This window comes from Dermacentor variabilis, chromosome 6 (genome assembly GCF_050947875.1).
Source record: "Dermacentor variabilis isolate Ectoservices chromosome 6, ASM5094787v1, whole genome shotgun sequence".
Classification (NCBI taxonomy): domain Eukaryota; kingdom Metazoa; phylum Arthropoda; class Arachnida; order Ixodida; family Ixodidae; genus Dermacentor; species Dermacentor variabilis.
This window is the reverse complement of record NC_134573.1, coordinates 175,966,099-175,992,140: the sequence shown is the minus strand read 5'-3', so window position 1 is coordinate 175,992,140 and position 26,042 is coordinate 175,966,099. Positions and strand designations below refer to the sequence as shown.

Here is a 26,042-nt window from a genome sequence, read left to right as displayed (position 1 = left end):
TATTGTTCTAGCTGAATAGACTAGCAGTGTACTTTGTTGAGCAGTTAAGGGCTGCACATTTGACGAATAATTTGTTTGATTGCATGATTTGCAGCGCCTTAATAAATCACGACCTTTCCAAGTGCACGTTCGCCAAATATAGATCATGTCTGGTAAGTAAAGCTCACCATGCACAATTATATTTTTTAATATAAACAGTTATTTTTGTTAACAATGTTCCAAACTCCATCGGATCGTGAAGTTGGAATCTAAATCGGAGTAATTGTTGTCATACAGGAAATTTGGAGTCGAAAAAGAAAAAAAAAGACGAAAAAGAAAGGAAATGAACAAATAATGCCAGAATTCACAAGTCCTTTTGAAACTGCGGAAGGACGAAGTTCAGGCAAATGCATAGTGTGCTTACTGGACAGGCACACAGGTGGCGCACGCGAATACGAGCCCCAAAATTTTCTCTAATTTTGTCCCTAGTATAAAACTCCATGAGTCACGTGACGTGCTGTCCACGTTTGTCGCATGACTTTTCCGGTGCAAGCAGTAAGAGCGACAGAGTTTAGTGATGGTGTGAACAATACCACGCTATTGACGAAGTGGAAAAAGAGGAAAGATACGTTATTGAAAGAAAATCTCAATCCAGAGCAAAGGCTGCCGGGAGAGGAGGGTTCTGCAGGTGACTGCGGCGTCAACACACCTGGCAGCCAGTCAAAGACGGGTGCTATAACAAAATACTAGAACGATATACAGCGCGTGTTTAGGAGGCCTAGGTATTATTCAGCCACGCGCCAGCATGCAGTAAATAGAAGCACAGTTAAATTGAATGATAAATAACTTAAATTTGCGAAGGTTCTTTTTTTTTTTGCAAGTACCGCATGAATAATATGTTAAAATCCATGTCGAAGTTATTTTTTGACGCGTAAATCAAAGCATGTGAGTAAGTGTCGAACTTGATTTATACAGTTTAGGTGTGACTAAGCTTCGTACAACTTCCTATATGAACACTACAATCAAACCCCGGCCCTCAGTCCCCAGCAGCTGTGAAGCAACTGACCACGGCGGCGGTCAGACCTGCGACGCAGCAGATGGTGCTAAGAATCCCTGGCTCCGGACAGGCCGCCATTGGAATATGAACGTGGCAACGTTTAACACTAGAACGTTTTCTAGTGAGGCGAGTCTAGCAGTGCTATTGGAGGAATTAGAGGGCAGTAAATGGGATATAATAGGGCTCAGTGAAGTTGGGAGGCCGAAAGAAGCATATACAGTGCTAAATAGCGGGCACGTCCTGTGCTACCGGGGCTTAGCGGAGAGAAGAGAACTAGGAGTCGGATTCCTGGTTAATAAGAATATAGGTGGTAACATACAGGAATTCTATAGCATTAACGAGAGGGTGGCAGGTCTTGTTGTGAAACTTAATAAGAGGTACAAATTGAAGGTAGTACAAGTCTACACCCCTACATCCAGTTATGATGACCAGGAAGTCGAAAGCTTCTATGAAGACGTGGAATCGGCGATGGGTAGAGTGAAAACACAATACACTATACTAATGGGCGACTTTAATGCCAAGGTAGGCAAGAAGCAAGCTGGAGACAAGGCAGTGGGGGAATATGGCATAGGCACTAGGAATAGCAGCGAAGAGTTATTAGTAGAGTTTGCAGAACAGAATAATATGCGGATAATGAATACCTTCTTCCGCAAGCGGAATAGCCGAAAGTGGACGTGGAGGAGCCAGAACGGCGAGACTAGATATGAAATAGACTTCATACTCTGCGCTAACCCTGGCATCATACAAGATGTGGACGTGGTCAGCAAGGTGCGCTGCAGTGACCATAGGATGGTAAGAACACGAATTAGCCTAGACCTGAGGAGGGAACGGAAGAAACTCGTACATAAGAAGCCGATCAATGAGTTAGCGGTAAGAGGGAAAATAGAGGAATTCCAGATCAAGCTACAGAACAGGTATTCAGGTTTAACTCTGGAAGAGGACCTTAGTGTTGAAGCAATGAACGACAATCTTGTGGGCATCATTAAGGAGTGTGCAATAGAAGTCGGTGGTAACTCCGTTAGACAGGATACCAGCAAACTATCGTAGGAGACGAAAGATCTGATCAAGAAACGCCAATGTATGAAAGCCTGTAACCCTACAGCTAGAATAGAACTGGCAGAACTTTCGAAGTTAATCAACAAGCGTAAGACAGCTGACATAAGGAAGTATAATATGGATAGAATTGAACATGCTCTCAGGAACGGAGGAAGCCTAAAAGCAGTGAAGAAAAAACTAGGAATTGGCAAGAATCAGATGTATGCGTTAAGAGACAAAGCCGGCAATATCATTATAAATATGGATGAGATCGTTCAAGTGGCTGAGAAGTTATATAGAGATTTATGCAGTACCAGTGGCACCCACGACGATAATGGAAGAGAAAATGGTCTATAGGAATTCGAAATCCCGCAGGTAACGCCGGAAGAAGTAAAGAAAGCCTTGGGAGATATGCAAAGGGGGAAGGCAGCTGGGGAGGATCAGGTAACAGCAGATTTGTTGAAAGATGGTGGGCAGATTGTTCTAGAGAAACTGGCCACCCTGTATACGCAATGCCTCATGACCTCGAGCGTACCGGAATCATGGAAGAACGCTAACATAATCCTAATCCATAAGAAAGGGGACGCCAAAGACTTGAAAAATTACAGACCGATCAGCTTACTGTCAGTTGCCTACAAAGTATTTACTAAGGTAATCGCAAATAGAATCAGGAACACCTTAGACTTCTGTCAAGCAAAGGACCAGGTAGGATTCCGTAAAGGCTACTCAACAATAGACCATATTCACACTATCAATCAGGTGATAGAGAAATGTGCGGAATATAACCAACCCTTATATATAGCTTTCGTCGATTATGAGAAAGCGCTTGATTCAGTCGAAATCTCAGCAGTCATGGAGGCATTACGGAATCAGGGTGTAGACGAGCCGTATGTAAAAATACTGAAGGATATCTATAGCGGCTCCACAGCCACCGTAGTCCTCCATAAAGAAAGCAACAAAATCCCAATAAGGAAAGGCGTCAGGCAGGGAGATACGGTCTCTCCAATGCTATTCACAGCGTGTTTACAGGAGGTATTCAGAGACCCGGAAAGGGAAGAATTGGGGATAAGAGTTAATGGAGAATACTTTAGTAACTTGCGATTCGCTGATGATATTGCCTTGCTTAGTAACTCAGGGGACCAACTGCAATGCATGCTCACTGACCTGGAGAGGCAAAGCAGAAGGGTGGGTCTAAAAATTAATCTGCAGAAAACTAAAGTAATGTTTAACAGCCTTGGAAGAGAACAGCAGTTTACAATAGGTAGCGAGGCACTGGAAGTGGTAAGGGAATACACCTACTTAGGGCAGGTAGTGACGGCGGATCCGGATCATGAGACAGAAATTATCAGAAGAATAAGAATGGGCTGGTGTGCGTTTGGCAGGCATTCTCAGATCATGAACAGCAGGTTGCCATTATCCCTCAAGAGAAAAGTGTATAATAGCTGTGTCTTACCAGTACTCACCTACGGGGCAGAAACCTGGAGGCTTACGAAAAGGGTTCTACTCAAATTGAGGACGACGCAACGGACTATGGAAAGAAGAATGATGGGTGTAACGATAAGGGATAAGAAAAGAGCAGATTGGGTGAGGGAACAAACGCGAGTTAATGACATCTCAGTTGAAATCAAGAAAAAGAAATGTGGGGCTTGGGCAGGACATGTAATGCGGAGGGAATATCTTAATATCTGAAAATATCTGTCACATAGTGAACCTTATCTTTAAAACAGGAATCTATCCAAGTTTCTTGAAAAAAGCCAAAATAATCTTTGTATTCAAGAAGGGAGATAAGCGTCTAACAGCTAATTACCGCCCTATAGCTATACTTTCATTCTTCAGTAAAATTATCGAAAAACTAATCGTAACACGCTTATCAAGCTATTTATCAAAATTTTGCATCCTATCACCAAATCAATTTGGGTTTCGGGAAGGTTACTCAACTGATTTGGCATTAATATTTCTAACAGACAAGATTCGGCAGGCAATTGACACTGGAAATTTCGCTGGCGCATTATTTATTGACCTTTCTAAAGCATTCGATTCTCTTGTTCATAACATCCTTTTTGCTAAATAAGACTCTATTGGTATAACTGGCCCGGCACTGCAATTACTACGTAACTATTTGAAAGATAGAGAATACACCGTATCAATCTCCAGCACTTACTCGCACCCTAAAACAACTAACATTGGTGTACCACAAGGATCTATATTAGGGCCTCTCTTGTTTTTAATATACATTAATGACCTCCCAAAGTACCTAAAGTCCTCTGACTGTATCCTTTACGCTGACGACACTACCATCTTCTCCTCAGACAAAAGTCTTGATTCATTGATGTGTAAGCTTAATCACGACGCGGCAAATATTGTAACCTGGTGCCAACTAAACAGACTGCACATTAATACTGCCAAATCTAACTTCGTGTTCTTCTCAGCTAAACAAAAACATATCTCAGTGTATCCAACGCTAACCTTTGCTTCCAGTGCACTTTATCCTACTGATAGTGTACTGTTTCTTGGCGTCATATTAGATAAACACCTAAAATTTGACGAGCATGTTTTATCCTTAACAAAGAAGGCAGCATATGGAATTAGAATATTAATTAAAGTTCGCAATTTCTTTAATATGAAGACACTCATCTCCCTCTACTACGCTTTTATTCACACGCATATTAATTATTGCATATCATCATGGGGAAACACGTATCCCACACATTTATCTCCACTACAGCATAACCAAAATCAAGCAATTCGCATCATTACACGTAGCAGCTACACATCGGAAGCATCTCCTTTGCTCAGATCTAACGGCATTTTATCGTTACAGAAACTAAATAAATACTCACTTGGAATACTTGTTTATAAATCTGTTAACGGAAAGCTCCCATTCCCTATAATTACTACCAGCCAGTATCCATATTCCACGTCTACCCGTTTCGCTTGTACCAACAGCTATTTACTACCAAAACCTAGAACTAATTATGGTAAATTTACTACTAATTTTTCAGCCACACTACTTTGGAACTCATTACCGTGTCATATTAAGATATCCTCTCATTTTTACACATTCAAATCAAACCTTCGTAAATTTTTGCACTCAATATAACAATTTGATCGTTATCACTTTATTAATAAGTGCTTTGTGTCGTTAAATATTTTACAGCGTAAGCTAGTGACTAACTTAATATGGTGTCTTTTGTGTTTTCATATAGCTGCTTTGTATTTATATATCCTGCTCATTTGTAATGGGAGGTCCCCTGTACAGTCTGTTGACTATGGGACCTCCCTCTGTATGTATGTATAACCCCCATTTGTAACCTTATTATTATGCAAATAAAGAACTCTTGAACTCTTGAACCCTTGAAGATAAACGATGGTCATTAAGGGTTACGGAGTGGATTCCAAGGGAAGGGAAGCGTAGCAGGGGGCGGCAGAGAGTTAGGTGGGCGGATGACATTAAGAAGTTTGCAGGGACAGAATGGCCACAATTAGTACATGACCGGGGTTGTTGGAGAAGTATGGGAGAGGCCTTTGCCCTGCAGTGGGCGTAACCAGGCTGCTGCTGATGATGATGACGCTTCGTGCATCAAATGTTCTTACTGCGTCCTTTATAATTTTTTTGACGCCATTCGTGATTTAACGTCTCGTCCTGTGGCCAACTCCGAACCATTTTAGTAAACTTAAGAAAGCACTCGCTTTAACGGGACGTCCGCACGGGACTGCGTCGCAACCGTTGTTCCGGGTGGTCTTCGGCGCGCACGTAAAAAGAGCTGGCGCTCGGCACATGTTACCACGGAAAAGGCCGCGCTATCAATCTCCAACGTCGAGGTAATAGTTTGTTGTCCAGACAAGCCAGTGGCGCAGCGGTCAGGCTCGGGCCAGCGGCCAAACTAAACGTCGTTACACAAATAAAGTCTCGGGCCTGATGCGGGGCCCGAGCTTGCCCGTTTCCTGTTCGAACAGCCGCGTCGTTTAGGAGCGCGCGGAAGGACCTGCGCGTGGCCTTCGGCTGATTTGCCGCTCGCGTGGACAGAGCGCTCTTTGTGCGTGCTCTGTCCCTGGCAGAAGCGTGCACCGTTGTGGACGCTGAAGCGAATACTATTCGTTAAGATCCATTTCATTTTCCATTGCCTTCTCTCTTCGTCTACGGCTTCGACGTCGCCGCGCTGCCTGTTATTACCGGGACTGATCAGTCGTCACGACGGATGATCAAAAAGAATAAATAATGAAGTGGATTGTTGCCAAATACAGCTCCTCGGAGCGGTATCTTCGAGTTATCGCTTTCTGAGATGTCACTGTTTGCACGCTCTGATTGGCTGTGGCTGCAGTGGCGGACACGACGCAAGAAATTGGTCGCGTCACACTTCCAGGAGGCAGTTGTTTTCATTCGCGTCGTTGTATGTTTTGCTGTGATGGGTGACAAAGACGCCCTGATCTCGAGAGACGCACTTCGCTCGCGGACAAAGGAAAGTTGGATTCCTCACTGCTGCGAGGGAGTCACTCTCTCGTCCTCGCGACAATGACGTACCAACTTTCAGACATAGCATTTTGTGTGTCTATTTTTGAGTTATGTCTCCTCTTCTTCGCGCCATTTTCTATCCCCTCGTTTCTCAGTGCAGTGTGAGAGATCGCAGCGCCAAACTGCGATGACTGAAGAAGCAAATAAAGGAAAGGTTGACCAGGCGAGCATCCAGTTTAGTGCATTGCTTGGAGGAAATGGTTAAGATAAAGATGGGCAGAAAGAGTGAGTGAACAATGCGCGTAAACTTTATTTATCACCAGATCCATTCAGTGCAGCCCACTGCCTGCCGTTACCCCTCCCGTCCGCCGCGCCACTTGGACAGAATCACCACGAATGGATTAACGGCGCAGCCCTTTTTAACGGACGAGCCTTTTTTTTAAAATTATGTTAGGAGCTCGTTCATCAATTAGCTGAAAAGCTATCCGTAGATATATGACTGCATGGCATGGGATGATGAGAACGGAATACAAATGATGTGCTGCCGATCTATACAGTCAGTCACTCAAATACGGTGGACTTCAGGAACAGGGGCAGCACCTCAACTGCTCGCCATTGACAGGTGCGTCCATGGTCTCAACATACAACGTGTCTACACTAAGTCTATTTTTTTCCATATGCGCCGTATTCGTCTCGTCTTTCTAGGAGTTTCTCGGTGCCTTGGCCATTGGTATCTCGTTCCTCTCACCAACGAGGACTATATATACAGCCGAAGCTTGGCGTATATCGTATGCTCTTTTTAAGGCGGTGTGTGTGTGTGTGTGTGTGTGTGTGTGTGTGTGTGTGTGTGCGTGCGCGTGCGCGTGCGCGTGCGTGCGTGTGTGTGTGTGTGTGTGTGTGTGTGTGTGTGTGTGTGTGTGTGTGTGTGTGTGTGTGTGTGTGTGTGTGTGTGTGTGTGTGTGCGTGTGTGTGTGCGCGTGTGCGCGTGCGCGTGCGCGTGCGTGTGTGTGTGTGTGTGTGTGTGTGTGTGTGTGTGTGTGTGTGTGTGTGTGTGTGTGTGTGTGTTTGTTTGTGTGTGTGTGTTTGTGTGTGTGTGCGTGCGTGTGTGTGTGTGTGTGTGTGTGTGTGTGTGTGTGTGTGTGTGTGTGTGTGTGTGTGTGTGTGTGTGTGTGTGTGTGTGTGTGTGTGTGTGTGTGTGTGTGTGTGTGTGTGTGTGTGTGTGTGTGTGTGTGTGTGTGTGTGTGTGTGTGTGTGTGTGTGTGTGTGTGTGTGTGTGTGTGTGTGTGTGTGTGAAAACTTCTATTGTAATGAGGTCCGGAGGCTCGACTTCTTAAGTTAAGGCGGTAAAAGCAACGCTAAAACATTAAAGCGACGCTGAAATGTAATTGTTGCTGATCGCTTTTGTTACAGTCTTGTCACACCACCCGCCCCGGATGTGGCGTTGTGTTGCTAAGCACGAAGCCGCGGGTTTGAGTCCCAGCCGCAGCGACCGCATATCGATATGGGTGGAATGCAAAAACGTCCGTGTACCGCGTAAAACCCCCACTATACGTAGTGCCCCTGGGCTTTGGTCGTAAAATCCCAGATATTATATTTGTCTCCATGCTGTCTTCGGATCTGAGAAACAGAGAGACAAAGCTTTATTAAAGTCTTTACTGGTATCAAGGGAGGCGGGGGGCCAGGAGACAAATCCCACCGGAGCCCTCTTTCCTCAGGCTGCAGCCAGATCTTGAGTCTTGGCTGCGTCGTGGGTCAGCCGGACTACCCATGAGTTGGTCCCCCGTGCATTCGCTGAGCAACATGGCCTGCCACTGCTCGGGCGTGGTGATTCTGAAAGTGGGAGTGGTGCTGTCGTTGATGGTGCGTAGCTGTGCGGGGCATGTCCACATAATGTGGTCGAGAGGTGCGCGTGGCGCGTGGCATGCTTTGCAGCGCGGAGTGAATGCATCCGCCGCCACGTGGTCGATGGATGCTTGTTGAGAGACTTATTGGGAGGGGGGTATTTGAGGCGGGCTTTACGGTAGTACGTGAGGATCTCGCCATATGCGATTATACGGTCGCGCGCGTGGCGGCGCCAGGAGGCTATACAGCCTCGTGATCAGGGGCTTGCGGATGGTGGGGCCTTCGGAAAACTGCTAGCCAGAAGAGGGGTGACGTGCCCGGTGGACGCTTGCTCGGGCGGCGTCGTGCGCGGCTTCGTTTCCGGTGAGACCTGCGCGGCTCGGGGCCCAGATCAGGTGGACGCTGTGGCGACAGGAGGTGTGTGTGTGTGCCGATAAGAATGCAGTGCACTTGACACGAGATGAGTCTTCCAGTATTGTTACGTAGGGCTGTATTGGAATTAGTGATGATGCACGATGCAGTAGTCGATGCATAGGCGACATCTATAGAAGCCTCTTCACCTTCAGTATGAATGCTGTGTATGGAGCTGATTATTGTGGTACCCAGATTCGAGCCCATGACCACGGCATGTGTTATGGCCAAGTGGGTCGGGTAGTCCGCGGCGTCGACATAAGCCACGTGCGAAGCACCCTCATACATATATTGCCGAGTTACTGAGCCCTTGCGGTGCGACGTGCTGTATTGTAGTCGGGGTGCACGTTCTTCGAGATAGGGGGAATTAGGAAAGTGTCGCGGATGTCCGACGGTATGGGGAGCTTGACTCCAGCCTGCGTGAGGTAAGGAATGCTCAGCTTACTGAGGACTTGGCTTCCTGTCGCGGTATGGGAGAGGCACTCGTGGTGAGCTAGGCGCTGAGCCTCGATGAGCTCGTCGAGAGTGTAGTGCACGAGAGCCCCAGCTCAGCCAGCTTTACGTTGGCGGAGTTGGGCGGAAGGTGGAATGCTTGTTTGTGCATTTTCTTGATAATGATATCAATCTTGTGTTTCACAGCATGTGAGAGGCATAGGAAGGGCGCAACATATACGATGCGACTGATGATGAAGGCCTGGACTAGCCGAAGTACATTGTCCTCTTTCATACCAGTATGTCGAGTATCGATACGTGAGATAAGCCGACCTACTTGCGCAGCGTGATTGCTAAGATGACGTAGAGTTGCAGTATTCTTGCCGTTTTACTGTATGCGGAGCCCGAGGACTCGGAGGATAGAAACGCGAGAAGCTAGACGCGCCGTGGGCTGCCAGGTCAATGGATGGAGAGGGAGGTGCTGACCGGCGTCGCCGATGAGCAGGCTCGCGTACGAGGTGTTCGGATTCAACCGGAGAGCAGGAAACACCGTGTGGTTCGATGTGTGCTATCACTGTATCGATGGCTGCTTGTAGGGTTGCTTGAATTTCGCCTTCACTGCCTCCTGCGATACAGAGAGTGATGTCATTCGCATAGAAACTGTGATGCTGGCGGGGAATAGTAGAGAGATGTTCCTGGAGTCCGACTAAGCTATGTTGAAGAGCATGGGTGAGAGTGCTGACCATTGTGGTGTGCCCTTATACTCCCTAGTGAGATGACGTCCGATTCAAGCCTCTCCGATGGTTAGAAAGGCTGTACGACTAGATTATGTCTTGCGTGGATAGCCTTGGGCGGAAGCCAAACATGGTCTGTAGTAGATAGTTATGCTTGTCTAAGTGTGTAGTAAACCTTTGAAGAATAGTGTGTTCCATTACTTTTACCAGATATAACGTGAGGGAGATGGGGCGAAGAGTGTCTATATATATATACGTGCAGGGGGTTTGCCCTGTTTAGGAATCAGTACAATTTTGGCAGGCTTCCAGCATGACGGCAAAGAGCCCGATTCCCATGCCACAATATTGATGTGATGCAGGCTGCGCGTGAGGCGTCGTCCACGTTCCGAAAAAGCCGATTAGTAATACAGTCGTCCCCCGGGGGCGGAGTTGGGGCTTAAGGTGCGAACCACTGCTATGGTGTCTAGTACTTTCTATGGTGTCTAGTACTTTCTAGACACCATACCACTGCCTGTAGTTCCGCAAGGGTAAGGGGGGCATCCATCTCAGCATTGTCCGTCCTGTGCAGCTTCGGGAGGTAATCGTTTTTCAAGTCGGTTCTTATTACCGACTGGCACTTTTGTTCAGCTACTCTGGTTAGGCCTTAAGGCAGAATCATCATGTAAGTGGAGAAAGTAACGGTTTCCTCGCGTTCCTTGCCGTCAAAACCGCTTTTGTTGGCCTAAACACACAGATGAAAGTGTAACGGATAGGTTGGCGTGTTGATGCTGCGTCAGTGTCATGGCTAATCACTTCAACTTGCGGCATTTGAAACGCATTTCACGAGTGATTTCCGTCGTCTGTCGCGACACAACCAAAGTTGGTGTCAATTTCCGCGAAAGCCAATGGGAAGAACTATTTTAGCACACACTTTCGCGCGTATCCGACTTTATATCGGGAATGAATAATTTGCGTAATCGCCCCCGAGTTAATTTTGAATAGGATTGAAGGCAATGTCGATTATACAATGTACTTCCCCGAGCAAAAATATACGGACCATGGATACGGCAATAAAGACGATTTTATTTCTCCGACTATGAATGCCAATTTGAAAGCGAAGACGGCGTGCTTTCCAAACTTGGCATCGCGAACTTTCCAGTGCACTCGTCAGTCTCAGTTTACGCGTCTGAGTTAGCAATAAATTCAATTTTTCTTCAGCGAGTCTGTGGTCCGTATACTTTTGCTCAAGGATGCACAAGGGGTCGCACGAGGATAGGCGTGCAGCGCCTGCGTTAGTCATGAGGGGCCGAATGCGTTGTAGCTCTGTGCAAGATACTTTATAGTAGTATACCACAGTCATGACAGCTATTTCAAACTCGCTTTGGTTTATTTTGCCGTTGCCGCAAATATTCGCTGGCGCGCGCCATACTTTTCGGGACAGCGTTCCTGCAGTAATCGGCAGACGTTTACTTTCCTCCGTTGAATGAGCCAATCGCGCGAGGCCCGGGCATTATCGAAGGAAACCGTTTCGCAATGCGCCGCCGTCGTGCGACGGGTTCTTCGCGGCCGCGGCTTTCGATCTGCGGGGCCGCGACACCGGATCCGCCGCGGCCTGTTTGGCCACGCGACCCACGTCGCCAAGCTCCGGGGGCGTACGCTGGCGACCGACGCTGCCTGTCTCTTGTCCGAGGCGGCGGCCGAGACTCCCCGGCGCTGTTTGGCGCTCCTCTCTGTCGACTGCTCTTTTTCGCAAAGTTGTTAACGCGGGCGTGTTGTTGGACTCTCGAGCCAGTTTGAAGCCCGTGGGCAGCCTTTTGATGGCAGCCAGTGTGTCATGCTGACCATCCACGAAGGAGTCGTGCTCGGTCGGCCCGGCCCTCAGGGTTCGGGCCTCGGTCCGCTGGTGTTGCCGCCTTACTTCGGAACGCTCCAGACGATCCCTGAACAGCGTGAGTGTGTGCATTTTGCCTCTTTTCTATTCTATTTGTATTGAGACTCCGACAATCAGATGCGTGGAGGCAATGTGAAGTCCCGCTCGGATGATCAGGAGTCGTGTTCTGCACCTATAGGCATTGTCGTGGACGGGCCGGGCATGCCGTATACGGCAAGATAAAAATAAGCGCTTTTTTTCTAGTGATTATCTTCAGCGCTGAACATCTTTATCATTATTCGCTGTTTTGGTTGTTTTAACCGCTTGAGTATACTTTTCTCTTACTCGCAGCGATTCTCAGACCCGGTGGTTACATTCCGATGTGGGCGGTATGCAAAAACGCTTGTGTACCAAGATTATTTCGGCGCGCTTTAAGGAACCTCAGTGGGTTAAAATTAAGTTGAACTTCTCTACTACGTGGAGGCTCTCATAGTGCCCGTGCCATTTTGGGACGCTATCGCAAAGCCGTGAACCAACCACATTTGACTGTTCTCGCAACCTACTCGTAGCTGCAGTGCCACGCATCGCATCCTTCCTCTTAGTTTTACTTGCTCTTATAGTTACGGATGGGCAGTGTCACACGCGCGTCTTTCACTGCAGATTTGAACCTTAAGCAGCTTCAGTTCCTTCTTTCCTACTGGAAGAAGCATGTTTACTTCCCTTGTTACCTCGGAGGAACAATAACGACCCAGGAATTGTCAAACTATTTCTATTGTATACCCTTATTCCTTGATGAGCGTATTTCTATGATATCTCAAACATTCCCGCTCTTTACTGTGCAACGCGAGTGAAACAGCAGAAAATCTACACTCTCTCTATGAGTGATAAATTAGGTACTTACACTGAGACACAGAGAGAGAGAGAGAAAATAAACGATAATTTGAGCCGGCTGTTCTTCGCCCGAGATGAGCGGCTGGAGAAAAGAAAAGAAAGAAGTAAGTAAGCCCGGGGAAATAACATTTGCTCGTGGATGTATGATACCACTTGAGTGGACACTTGTTAATGGCACATCAAAATCACATCTCTACACTTGTTAACAAGTGTAACATGAGTCGTTTACATATTCCACTAAAGACCTCCGTGTTGTGCTGGCATTACGCACCTCGAAGCATCACATATATGCTGCTGTCAGCTGGGGCAGCGTTTCTAATCACGTGATAACATCGTGAGAGTGCCGTCTCTTTTCGCGGACGTTCCCATAGAAAATTAAAATTGCCCTATTAGCATTTCCAATACTGAGCTCTCTTTTCAGTGTGCCAGATGTGATGGAAATTTTGTTTTCGTCCAGCATCCCAAAAATACCAAGTATTAGCAAATAATTGTGGGTTTTAATGCCCCGAAGCCGCATAATGAATTCCCTGCGTGAAGGATTCCGTAATGAAAGGCTCCGAATTAATTTTGACCGTCAGGTGTTCTTTAACGTGCACAGAAATGTAAGTGCAGGAGCGGTTTTGCATTCCGCCCCAACTTGAATGCGGCCGCAGTGACCGTGAAACGAACCCACGACCTCGTCCTGAGCAATACAAAAAAATAAATTTCTAGGCAGCAAAGTGTTTGGTGTCGAAATGTGTCAGAAGAAAAAGAAATAGTTACAGATAATCGATTGTCTCCTGCAGCTGTTAAAGGGCATTCCTTCTCAACGTTGACAATTTTTCTAACCTGCATGAGCTTTTCCCGTGACGTAGCCAACTTCGGCCCTGCAGCAGGTCGACAAAGAGGGAAAGAAACTATATCATTGCCTGCTAAATGAAATGCGACCGCGTTTCATTTGATGAGCAAAAAATGTCTGAGCCTGCAACCCTATAGATCACGATGCGCTGTCGCGGAATCATGAAGTAAGCAGAAAAATTGGAGGACGCTTAAGCTTCGCCTTTAAGAGCGGAACGCTATAGCATTCAAAGATCGCTAACTGCTTCTCACGTTTCCCGGCAACTGCAGCTTATGTAACTGTAATGTTTACCGGGAAACGCCGGCGGCGAGCGCTATGCACGAAGGCGAGCTTTCTGGTATATAGAAACGTGGCCTCCTGAGTGGACCGATCGTTTTGCATTCCTTAATCATATATATATATATATATATATATATATATATATATATATATATATATATATATATATATATATATATATATATATATATATATATATATATATATATATATATATATGAACGCAAAATCTTGTTCTATTATGTATGCCTTGCCAATAGTAACTATTTCTCTTCGGAACGTGTGCTTTTGTATATAAACTGCTGCGAGCAGGCGCAGAATGCAAATGCTCTAGCTTTCATATAGGTCTTGTCCAAATCTCACTCCCGGCGACGACTCCCTCGGATTAACGGAAATTAATATTTAAAGCCTTGCTTTTTTGCGCTGCAAGCGCGGGAAGCGATCGCTGGAGCTGAACACATGTCGTGGTTACCATGTTTTGGGCATCATCTATATGTGCTCTTGAGCAGGTGCCCGACTCTCGCCTTAGTACAGCCTGGGTTACGACAGCGCTCAAGCAGCTCTCATCGGAAAAGCACATAAGGTGTAAAGAAGCTACAAAAATAAACAAGAGGTCATCACCCTACAGACGTGTGTGTAAAGAATGGCATTTATATTTCGTTGCCATCAGGAAAATGTCCAGTGGCGTGCACCACTCGGTCCTCGAAAGCAATTTCGCCGTCATCTGTGGCTTGCGGGAAAGGTGCGACACTCTGGTATCTCAGTCGAGCCTCGCCTCTGCGACACAGGTGGACGCATATCGACTCGAATTAATCGATCAGTTGTCGCACGCGCGTCCCTTAACACGCGATGCATTGCTCCATCTCGCGTCTCCGACTCTCGCGATCCTCGGGGTATACTATTGGCTTTCGCCCGTCGATTATGCTGCGTCAGGCGCTGGAACCGCACTTCGACCGCTCGGCATCGACTGCTCCAGGGTAGACTGCAGTTCTTGCATGTGCAATATTTCGGTATACTGTTAATGCGATCCTCGTCTCACTTGGTCTTGGTATATCGCGATTTGTTTCTTTTATCTCCCTATCAAAAGCGAAGCCGCTATCATTTAAGCGAAGTACGCAAATTGAGAAAGAAAGTGCTTGTCTATTTACTTCTCTGCAGCGCGATTCATCAGCAATAACTGTTATATTTTCCTCAGTCGATAAAATCCTGTTTTGCTTCTGACGCTATTCTTATGTACACCGCATTATAAGTCATCTTACAATCATTGCTGCCATCATTTTCAACAGCAGCTGGTAGCAGTGAGGTAGTTACGAGTGATTGATTATGCGGTGTACATAAATGGCGATATGATTACATAAACGCTCCTCATCACAAAACTTGAAGTTGCGAATGCATTTGTCCTGTTCTACTACTTAATCATCTATTGTTCTCTCGTGAACCTGTCGGTGCGTTGCTGTATAATATAAGACGTTACTGTTAACCCTGCGTACTATATAGGAGAGCTGTCTCCCTGTAAGTTACTATGCTTACAAGAACTGTTAGTTAGTTAATTCGGGTTTAATGGCGCAAAAGCGACTAAGGCCATGCTGCGCCAGTCACCTTACAAGAACTGCTTACTTATGTCAATTACGTAAAGCTGCATCTTGAGCGAACCATTTTAGCGCCGTATACATGTGTTGCTGCGCGTCCACGTGCGTGTTGTTGAACTGTTTGTATGTCGCGAGGAGGTGTCGACGCTACACCAAGGCGACAGCATCTCGAGCATAACAACTAATTTACAGAAATTTAAGTTCGAGCTATAGCATAGGCCGCTGAATGTTACACAGTACACTGTAAAGCTTTAATAACATTCGTACTTGAAGTATATGAAAGAAGCAGAGCTTCACAAGAAGATGCCGACTTGAAATTATCAACAGTAGTTGGACAACATATGTCTGATTAGCCAGCGCTTCAACAAAATGACTTGTCTTCGTCAGTGTTGCCTTTGGCAACGCTGCCGTTGCCCCGACGAAGGCAAGTCCTCTTGTCGTAATGCTGGCTCCAGAAACACCGGTAGTTAAACCGCAGTCGATCGCACTGAAAATGAGCGGCACGTCATTCGAGTTGCGATTTGACGGCCTACAAACGCTTGCGTCGACGTACGAAACTGCAATTGTCACCGCTTACGGTTGGCGCCAATGCAGTAAACTTTAGCGTTTCTGTGCAATCGTGTGGTTTCGCTGACGACTAAATACTAAAGTAATAAAGAGACGTCCAGATTCCGGAGCTCGGTTCCGCAGCACGCACGATTAAAGAACGCTGCCACGCGGCTTCCCGTGGTGTCGCGTAATGTACTGGCGGCTCTGACGAAAGAGCCGCGCGCAGCATATATGTATACCGCTGGGTGGCGGAGTCGGGTTCCCGCATATGCTTCATCTGAACGGAGCGCCTGCTTGTCAAAACAAGCCCCTTAACGAGCTGACGTTTACAAACGACCGCTTTGTTCTCCGGACTGATGCGGACGTGCTGCGCGGACGGTGCTTTATTAAACTTTGACTCCTTCACGTTCCCACCAAGCGATGTGCAACTGAAAGCGGCGTCGTGCAGTCTGCACTTGTTCTTCGGCAATCGTCGCACCACTCTTCCAGTTCTGTGTAAAGGCGACGGTTGAGGTTAGAGCCCCGGTAGCTTTTTCGCCGTGTGCGCGGTCGACTCTCTAGCCGGATTCTTGCGAAAACGCACGCGTGTTGCGTTCGCGCTATTGTTGTGGTGCATTGTCATCTTCATCTTGATATCCCCCTCCCCCTGTCCCAGACCTGTTGAAGGGTAGCAAACCAGGTGCAACCCTGGCTAACATATCTGCTTATACTTTAGTCTACTATACTCTCTCTCCGTTTCTAAAGCCTGCAAACACCGATTTACGAATCGCTTAATCCCAAATATCCACGGACGCTGTCGCTGGCAGACCGCTAATGAGGCAGCGAAATATCGTTTCTGAGAGCGAGAGGGCAAACTAAAACGCTTTTTGTTAAGCTTCGGCAAATTTTATCTCATTTCGTCGGCTCTCTTCTTGAGTCTGTTTGCTTAATCATGCATATCGCGTATCATGAAGATCTTCAGCTGCGTATTTGGCTTCAAGAGTATCCTCAATTGTTCTTGCCGCCTTTCTTTTAGGCGGCCTTATATTTGCTTTTTGCCGCCAGCGTCAGTAATACGTCCTTGCCTTCCCCCCTTATATGACTCATGTAAAATATGACACAAAAATTTAAAGAAAGTGTAATGGAGAAGAAGAGCACAAGAACAAGGCCTTTCTTATATAACTTCCTTATCGCCTATATATGAAATCTTTGCTGCATTTTTACATTAGTAGTGTAAAAGAATGAACGTGCGTAGCTTTGGATTCCTTGGTTATTAAATAACGATAACCTGCACTGGTTCATGTGAACGAAGGGCTTTCAAGGGCTCGTATGAAGGCGTCGTGTATTGAACCCAAGTTTCCAGAATTTCTAAGCGCATAACTGCTGCTTTGGCACAGGTATTTAAGACCGAGTTCGCAAAGCACTTCTTCTGTAAGTGCTCGCCAGTTGCCCGCCGGCGTTTGTGCTTAACCGTAACCTTAATTTGCCTTAACGAAGCAAACATAGGGTCCATGAGAGACGCCGCATTGGGCGGCTTCGGATTTATTTCGACCACGTGGGGTTTTGTAAAGTCCGTCCAAAAGCTTGGTACTAATGCTTCTCTGCGTTTCGCGTCCATTGGGTCGCAGGGACTCGATCCCGCGACATTGTTCCCAGCAGCAGAGCGCCGTACGTAACCACCGAGTATGTGCTGTTTAAAATCGAACTCGTTCGTATACCGACTTTCCCTTGATTATTCATACACACAGCCGAGCAATCCGACGAACCGAATAGTTTGTAAACCCTTTCAACATTCCCCTGCGCTATGTATGGCGCACGTTCACAAAAGGTAAAGAATCCATCCTAATGAAAATAACGAAGCCAATCCTTCCATTAGCGTGCTCGGAACGTTGCGCTTGGTTTGTTTCATTAGTATAGTCCCCCCCCCCTTATTTTTGTGCTTTTTTTACACATGTGATAGCTAGGGCGAGACAGGCTTCGCCGAAGATTTACTCTCCGTCTCCTTGTCGGGCGGCACGTAGCTCTCAGTCGGTGCACACGCAGGATCTTGAGCCGCTTACTCACCAGCGCATCCTCCGTGAACCAGTCTTACCGAGCCAGCGTGTACGACCGGTGTGCACTGGAAGGCGTAAGGCGCCCGGGATTAGAGGAAATAATGAGCATCCCGGCGCACGCTGATAGGCCACACGGCACTCCTTTACCCTCGCGAGGAAAGTGTGCCGACGCATTCCGGGGACCGAGTCAACGACGCGGTTCTTTCGTAAAAGCTGCATTAGTCCACTTCGATAATATTGTGTTGGACGTTACGATTGGTTGGCCCCTGCTGTTACGAACTACGCTATTGAATGTGAACTACAGTTTGTAAAATCTGGGGACGAGTTTCACAAGTCTCAACGTTCACGTGGTTTCAATGTATACCATTTAACCTATGATATTTGCTACAGGTAGTCACCTTCACCACGGCCAACATTTATTTCCCGTTCTCGCAGCCGCGTTACTTTCCCTCGTATTTATACTTCGGTTCATATGTGCTAGCCTTTGTGGCAACCTTTGCCGGTATAATGCATCTACCCATTGCGCTCGATGTTAAACCGTTTTTATCGTGCACCGCTCGCGCGACCTGCCGATCCTGGCGATAACGTATTTAGGCGGAGCGCCGCCCGCACCAATGGGTAGAACCGCGCGAAGGAAAAGGATTGAAATGCAATCGTCATATTATCCCGGGCCTTGTTTCGTCTTTTCGCGATTGGATGGACTTTTGCCGAATATTCAGATATTTCTCCGGGTCCGTATTCTCTCTCTCACACACACACACACACACACACACACACACACACACACACACACACACACACACACACACACACACACACACACACACACAAATGCTAGAATTGTTTGTAAGAGGAAATTTTAGCAAATCCTGATGTTGGACGTATAAGACGGACGACCAATGGCAAAGAACACCTACGAACGTAAGGCTTTGTGAATACGGGCCCTGCTCATTGTGTATACGACCTCCCAGTATTGTTTTCTGTTCGTTCCGGAGCGCGGCACGCCACCTTCTTTAATGGTGCATTCTTCTCCTTTCTGCCATAATTGTTTCCTTCTCTTCTTTGCGTCGGCGTCACTTCCGCTCGCTCGAAGCTTCCGCTTGTTTCTACGTTGCTCTGTAATGGCGCGCGCAAGTCAGGTGCCTTGCGTAGTCGGTAGGTGTCAGCATCGTAGCGCACATGAGGGCGAACTCACATTTTGCGCGGAGCGGCCCACTTTTCAGCGGCACCATGCCGCATTTTCTTAACTGCAAGGGATCAATGACGCTGTTCCGGTGTTGTTCATTTCTCAGGAACAAAAAAAAAAAATTCAGAATACTTACATGCGAGCTGCTCGATCTGACGCAGGTAAACCTAGTCACGTCTACAACATTCTCGAGCAAATATACGCAAAGTGCCTCGAACTACTGGTCGCTTGAGGCACTTTGCGCGTATTCGCGGGTTTCTTTCACGCTCGGGAAAACACCTTTATGTAGCACGTATCGAGCAACAGAAAGCTGTATCGGGAGTTCTTCATGTTGCTCTGCGATTTTCTCATTGGCGCTTTTGATCTAAATATAATATTTGAAAATTGATTAAATAATTAATGCTAATTATCTAATTAGGCGGAATGAACAAAATCTTGAGTATCTCCAAGCGACGGCAAACAACATTACCTTGGTTCTGTCCAGCTATGTGGTGTTTGCATAGTTTTAATGTTTGGCTCAAGTTAGTACATGAAGAGTCGAAACGCGAGTACACGCACACAGGCACGGACGTGCACAAATTATACGTAGCCTTTTGTTAAGTGCAGTTCCTGACTTCTAGCGAGTACGATGGACGCCTTGAACGACTCATGGATTCAGGAGCAGCATGCGCGCACGCACGTAGCGCAATTCGAGTCCACTTGATCCTCAAGAAGCGTTTACTTCCCCATTGCTGTGCAGCCGCGGATGCGCGAAGGGAAGCTTTCTGGTTCTTTCTTTTGTTAGTTTGTTTCCCCGCGCACGGCCGGCGCCGCCGCTGCCACGTAAGCGAGCGCCATCTGGTGGTGGTGCAAGGAACACAACAGCGTGCGCGGTTCGCGTGCTCCGCTGTAATTGGTTGGCCTACTCGGCTCGAGAATAGCCAAGCCACAGCCGCGTAATGTGGCGAGGTTCGCAAAGCTTGGCTTTTAGAAACGTTATGTTCACATTCTGCAATATATGACGCTCAGGCTTTTGATTGCGGTAGCTTCGTGTGTCTCATAATTAGGCACATGAGAAAACATGGCATTGCGCGTATACAGGGAACGAATACTAAGATTGGGTAAATAAATAAATAATTAATTAGTTAATTCGTATGTTATAAGAATTATAAAATGCGCACCAGTACGTCTGGCACAGAAATGGTAAAATTTTGATGTGGAAAGCCAATGGTGATTCAGTGATTGTAGTGCGCAGTGAAAGTGATTTTCCTACATAAGTCTCCCTATTACGTCTATGCCATGTGTCTGAAAGTTATTTTTGATGTTTGCCATGGCTAATCGCAGTTACCTTCTTCCTGATGAGGTAAACACAGTTGTAGCAAGTTATAACAAAACTTCCCTCAAATGTCTTCACTTAAACACCCGTTCACTGTGTAACAAGGAAACCGAAGCTGACGCTTTTATCTCTAGCTTTTCCTTTTTGTTTGGTGTCGTCATGTTGACGGAGACTTGGTGTAAAGACGGCCAAAATAACTACACGTTCCCCTCTTATCAGTCGTTTTCGTTAAATCGATCCACGCGTCGTGGTGGTAGTGTTATGTTGCTGATAAATCCGGGTGTCAATTCTGAACTGCTTGATTCATTTTGCGTTGTTTGCAATGACCTTGAAATACTCTCAGCACTTGTGAACAAATACGTATTTTCTGTTTGCTATCGGCCTCCTGATGGATGTGCTCCGAACTTCTTTCACTTTTATGAGCAATTCCTGGATTTCATTTCTAACAATGGTTACTATGTGATTTCGGGCGGTGATTTTAATATTGATATGCTGGCAAATACTAATCTGCAAAAAGCAATGGAAACGCTCATTACCTCAAATGGGTGTAAGAATACAATTACATTACCCACAAGAGTAACAAAAGACTGTGAAACATTACTTGACCTTTTCATAACAAACATTGACAAAACGAACATCACGGCGGCAGTTGCATCATCCGATCTTAGTGATCACCTCCCGATAATTCTCATGATACAGAAACAAAATATGGAAGCCCGTAAAATGCGACAGCGCGTTGTTAGTCAACCCATTACGAAGGCTGGTCTAAACAGCTTTATAAACGAATTACTGCAGTCTGACTTTGAATGGCTTCTGGAAATAGAAAATGCTGATGACGCATACAACAGGTTTATTAATGAAATAACGGATATGTATAAGAAACATTTCCCGCTAAAAACGTTTACCCTGGGTAGAAATATTCGTAAGCCTTGGATTACACCCGCACTGCACAGCAAAATTAACTACAAGAACTCGCTTTACCATAGTTTTGTTAAAACAAAAGATCCGAATCTTCTCAAGAAATATAAAACATATCGAAATAAGCTAAACAAAGATATTAGAACGAGCAGATCTCGTTAGATATACCTTTACTCTGAATTCGAGAGTTGTTTATACAGAAGTGATCAACTGTGGAAGAAAACTAAGTACCTTTATGAGGCCTAGAAAATCGACACCAGGTATCTGGAAATTGTCATTGGATGGCAGGGAAGTAAGCGGCAACGCACTTGCCAATTCCTTTAATGATCACTTCCTTCAGTGTTCTGATTGTGGATTACTCAATGAGTTCATCGACTTCATGCCTGCTCACAACCAAAGTTGCGCTTTTCTCAGTCCAGTAAACCGGATCCGAGGTGATGTCAGTTCTTTCCTGTCTTAAAAATAGTCCAAGCTGTGACGCAGGACTTTTGCAAATTCGTCCAATTAAATATGTTCTTGACATTCTGTGTCGCTATATAACTTACATTTTTAACATCTGCTTGTCGAGCGCCTCATTTCCGAAAAGACTGCAAATTGCAAAAGCGACTGTACTGTTCAAAAAAGGTGATGCGAATGACATGGGTAATTATCGACCAATTTCTGTACTGCCCATATTCTCTAAGGGATTAGAAAAAGTTATTCATATTCGAATGTCCAGCTTCCTTGACAAACACAATTTAATCTCACCTGCACAGTTTGGATTCAGCAAAAACAAATCTACGGAAATCGCGTTACTTGAACAGAAAGAATTTATTTTATCACATTTTGAAAAAACAAATGTTAGTACTGGGTACTTATGTGGATTTGTCTAAAGCCTTTGACTGTATTCATCACTGTACACTACTTAAAAAAACTTGAAATATATGGAATCCGCGGACATTTCCTGCAACTAATTCAGTCATACCTTAATAACCGGCAACAGTTTGTAAAAATTGAATCATATCAATCTCATTTAAAATCTATTATTAGAGGTGTTCCCCAAGGGAGCATTCTGGGTCCACCGCTCTTTAATATTTACTTCAACAGCCTTACAAATATCTGTACAAAATCAAAAAATATTTTATATGCGGATGCCGCCAGTATTTTTATAACAGCGCCCGATTGTAATCAACTAGTAAGTGCAGCAAACTCCCTCCATATAAACCTGAAAAAATGGTCAATAGCAAACAAACTTAAAATAAATGTTAATAAAACAAAAGCTGTTATATTTAGGCCGAAATCGAAGCAGTTCAACGCTCCAGTAAACGTAACCTATGGGGGCGAACCACTAGAGATAACTCATCACATTAAAATTCTTGGCGTAGCTTTTTCCGATAATATGCTATGGGATAACCACATTGACACTGTTTTGACGAAGTTAACTCGTGTAGCTGGCGTCTTATCTCGCCTAAGAACATACCTGTTATTCAAGGTCAAACTTCTTGATAATTCGCTTTTTTTACTCTAATCTAAATTACTGTTTATTGGTTTGGGGCACAACTACTCAAACTAACTTACAGAAACTTTTTGTCCTCCAGAAAAAAATTGTCAGGCTGCTTTATGACTTACCATATAACAGCCACACACACAGTTTTCTTTCAAAAAACAAACATTATACCAGTAAAAAATCTTTATAACTGTAAGCTAACACTAGCCTTCAAACGCGAAGTATTTGAAAATAGAACGTTTCTACGCGACTTGTCAATAAAAGAGAACATTTCCATACACATTACCCGGCACAAAGAAAAATGGAATGTTATAACCCCTCGGGACAACTACTCTACAGGAAAACCGTCCTTCACCCTGCCCACTCTCCTGAAAAATTACAACAAAAGTACCACTGACATGTTAAAAATAACTAATGCTGCAATACGGCAACACTATGTATAAGGTATCTAGTCTTTCTCATTGGATGGTTTGTGTCTTCATTCCTAGTGTCCATTAAAAAAAATAAAATTAAATTATGGGGTTTTACGTGCCAAAACCACTTTCTGATTATGAGGCACGCCGTAGTGGAGGACTCCGGAAATTTCGACCTGGTGTTCTTTACCGTGCACCTAAATCTAAGCACACGGGTGTTTTCGCCCCCATCGAAATGCGGCCGCCGTGGTCGGGATTCGATCCCGCGACCTCGTGCTCAGCAGCCCAACACCATAGCCCCTGAGTAACCACGGCGGGTATAGTGTCCATTTCGGTGCCTATGTATGTTTTCGATGTTCTTTCCTGTAACCTTTTTACTGCCGCCTTGTAGAGGGGGCTGCGGGCCCCTGTCAAGCTGCCGTTTGTTCTTGCAGCTTTTACCTGCGGCCTCCTCCATCTTTCTTGATGGGAAATAAACATTATTATTATTATTATTATTATTATTATTATTATTATTATTATTATTATTATTATTATTATTATTATTATTATTATTATTATTATTATTATTATAAAACACTGGGACCATGTTTGCCTAGCCATAGGAGTGACAGCACGCAGTCATTAACGCAATTACGCAAATATCAGCGACAGGACGCATCAAAGTAAAAGGTACGAAAAGTCGCGCTAAGCGTCATGCTTTCACACTCAGTAGTCTCTTCTCTACTCGATGCTTATGAATGCAGTTTTCAGTCACGCAGGGGAGACGAGTCTCTGTCTACAGCCTTTGTTCTTTAAGTGCCGCCTCCTCCACCGCCTGAACGAATGCGCGTCTCCCACACTTATAGCTTCGGCTAAGCTGAACCGTGTTCCCCATCTCTCGTCACGCTTATAGAACGGCGTATACTGGCACGGAGAATAGGCGCGCGCGTTACATTGTCAACCTGAGCCGGGTCGTCCTTCCGTAATAAGAAGTAGTTTACCATATCTTTCTCTGCATCTGTATCGTACCACACGAACATCTTTCCCAACGTTGCTCTCGTCCACCGCTGGTTGAGAACGAGGAGCGCGAGTCATCAATTTGGTTATGCGAAACAACCACCATATCAGTTCGACGCATACCGATCGTAAACCTCTCGGTAACGTGCCACTAACATGCATGTGAGTCAAAGCACCACTGCTGTCCTTATTTACCATTTTGTTGACGTTTCTTTTTTTGCTGTCGGGGAGGGCCTTCGATGCCTTGATTCGATGAACGACGGGCTTGACACTTTTTTTTGCCAGTTTTTCGTTTTGTTATTGACGGCACAGAAAGTGGGGTGTGATTTTTGATAAGAAATGTGGGAAAGCTTTGAGCACGAGAGGAAGGGAGGAGGGAGGGTGCCACAAGAAGTCATGCCGGTATAGTCATTACGTTCGCATCACGTTGATCTTTTGTACCGAGTGTTCGGATAATGTGCGAAAGAAAATAAAAGCAAATTATCACGCCAAAATTCTGGGAAGTAAACCTCTCTCTCTCTTCTTTTTCTTCCTGCAAGCGAAGAAAGAAAAGGAAAACCACCAAAAGTTCCTTATACAGTATTTATGCACTATCGATTATTTATCAGATTGGTACATAAGTGTTGCGTGCTATAGCGATCATAAGGGGGCGCAAAGATGCGCGTATAGTAGACGCGTAGTAGCTCAGTTGTAAAAAAGGATATCTCAGTTCAGTAACCTACATCCACTAGTAAATCGCAAGCGGAAGAAAGTGATATATTGTACACAACTCTGAACTGTAGCAGTAACTCATGAATGTTATTTCTGCACAACTCATGTATAGACAATCTAAAGACTTTACGTAAGCTGCAAACTAATACATCATACTGTACCGCTTCAAACCATATAATTAATACAGTTCGGAGTGTATTAATAATTAATATATAATTAATACAGTAATCGGAGTGTATACCCCGAAATTTGTAGGCGTATACGCAAAAGCAGAAGATGAACACATTGACGTTCCATTCCTTATTCACTATGCACCGATTTGAACAATTATATTCGGCAAGAAACACTTGCAAATTTGCCCGCAAGTGTTATCCGTAGTGGAAACTCGTGTCACTATAGCGTCTGCGATAATCGCGCTAACTGCGTCCAAAACCCCTTGCGCGCACGTCACTCGATGGAACCGGCATCCATGTTGGCTACTCCTAAGCTGACGGCTGCACCGCCGCGGCTTCCTGACATCACGCTTGTTTAGTGCGACGTAGTGCACATTAGTTTAAAATTGGACAGTACTGGCGTCTATGACGGCGCGCTGTCTATGAAGAACCGCGGCTTTTCCGCGGCCTTCCCCCTCCTCCTGCTCTGTCGTCATCTGCATCGAGGTCGACCAGCCTTCATCTCCCACGACAGACGGCGACAACCGACACCAAGACGTGACAGACGGGATGAAAGGACTCACTCACGGCCTGCTGCCGGCTGCTTGTCCTGTGACTCAGCGTGCGGATGGATGGATGTACGAATGCACAGTTTCGTTTGCAAAGAACGCTGGGAGCAGCCTCCGATCGCTCTACCTCGTCCGAGCGCAGGCTTCCTTGGCGCTGAACCAGTTCGCGGTAAACGGAATGGCAAAACACTGTAATGCCGATCTCTTATAGACGGCTTGTAGTAAAATTAACCCCTCCATGTACCGGAGTTTCAGGAAACGGATTTAAAGGGATCATTAAATATATGGCAACAACGATTTAAGGGATAATCTTTTTCGGCAA

At 45.6% G+C, this 26,042-nt stretch overlaps 1 protein-coding gene across 9 annotated transcripts in view; it reads left to right on the top strand.

Annotated features, from left to right (window-relative positions):
* Dys (Dystrophin) overlaps nucleotides 1-26,042 on the top strand; it is a 532,460-nt gene that overhangs the window by 83,774 nt on the left and 422,644 nt on the right. Inside the window, exon 1 of one of the 9 annotated variants that reach the window (XM_075696887.1) lies at nucleotides 131-152. The exons of 7 other annotated variants lie outside the window; for them this stretch is intronic. In XM_075696887.1, coding sequence (XP_075553002.1) covers nucleotides 146-152 — 7 coding nt within the window. In that variant the 5' untranslated portion in view covers nucleotides 131-145. Of the gene's footprint in view, nucleotides 1-130; nucleotides 153-11,741; nucleotides 11,872-26,042 lie in introns of those variants that run through there. One more of the 9 variants, XM_075696882.1, reaches the window with a different exon arrangement.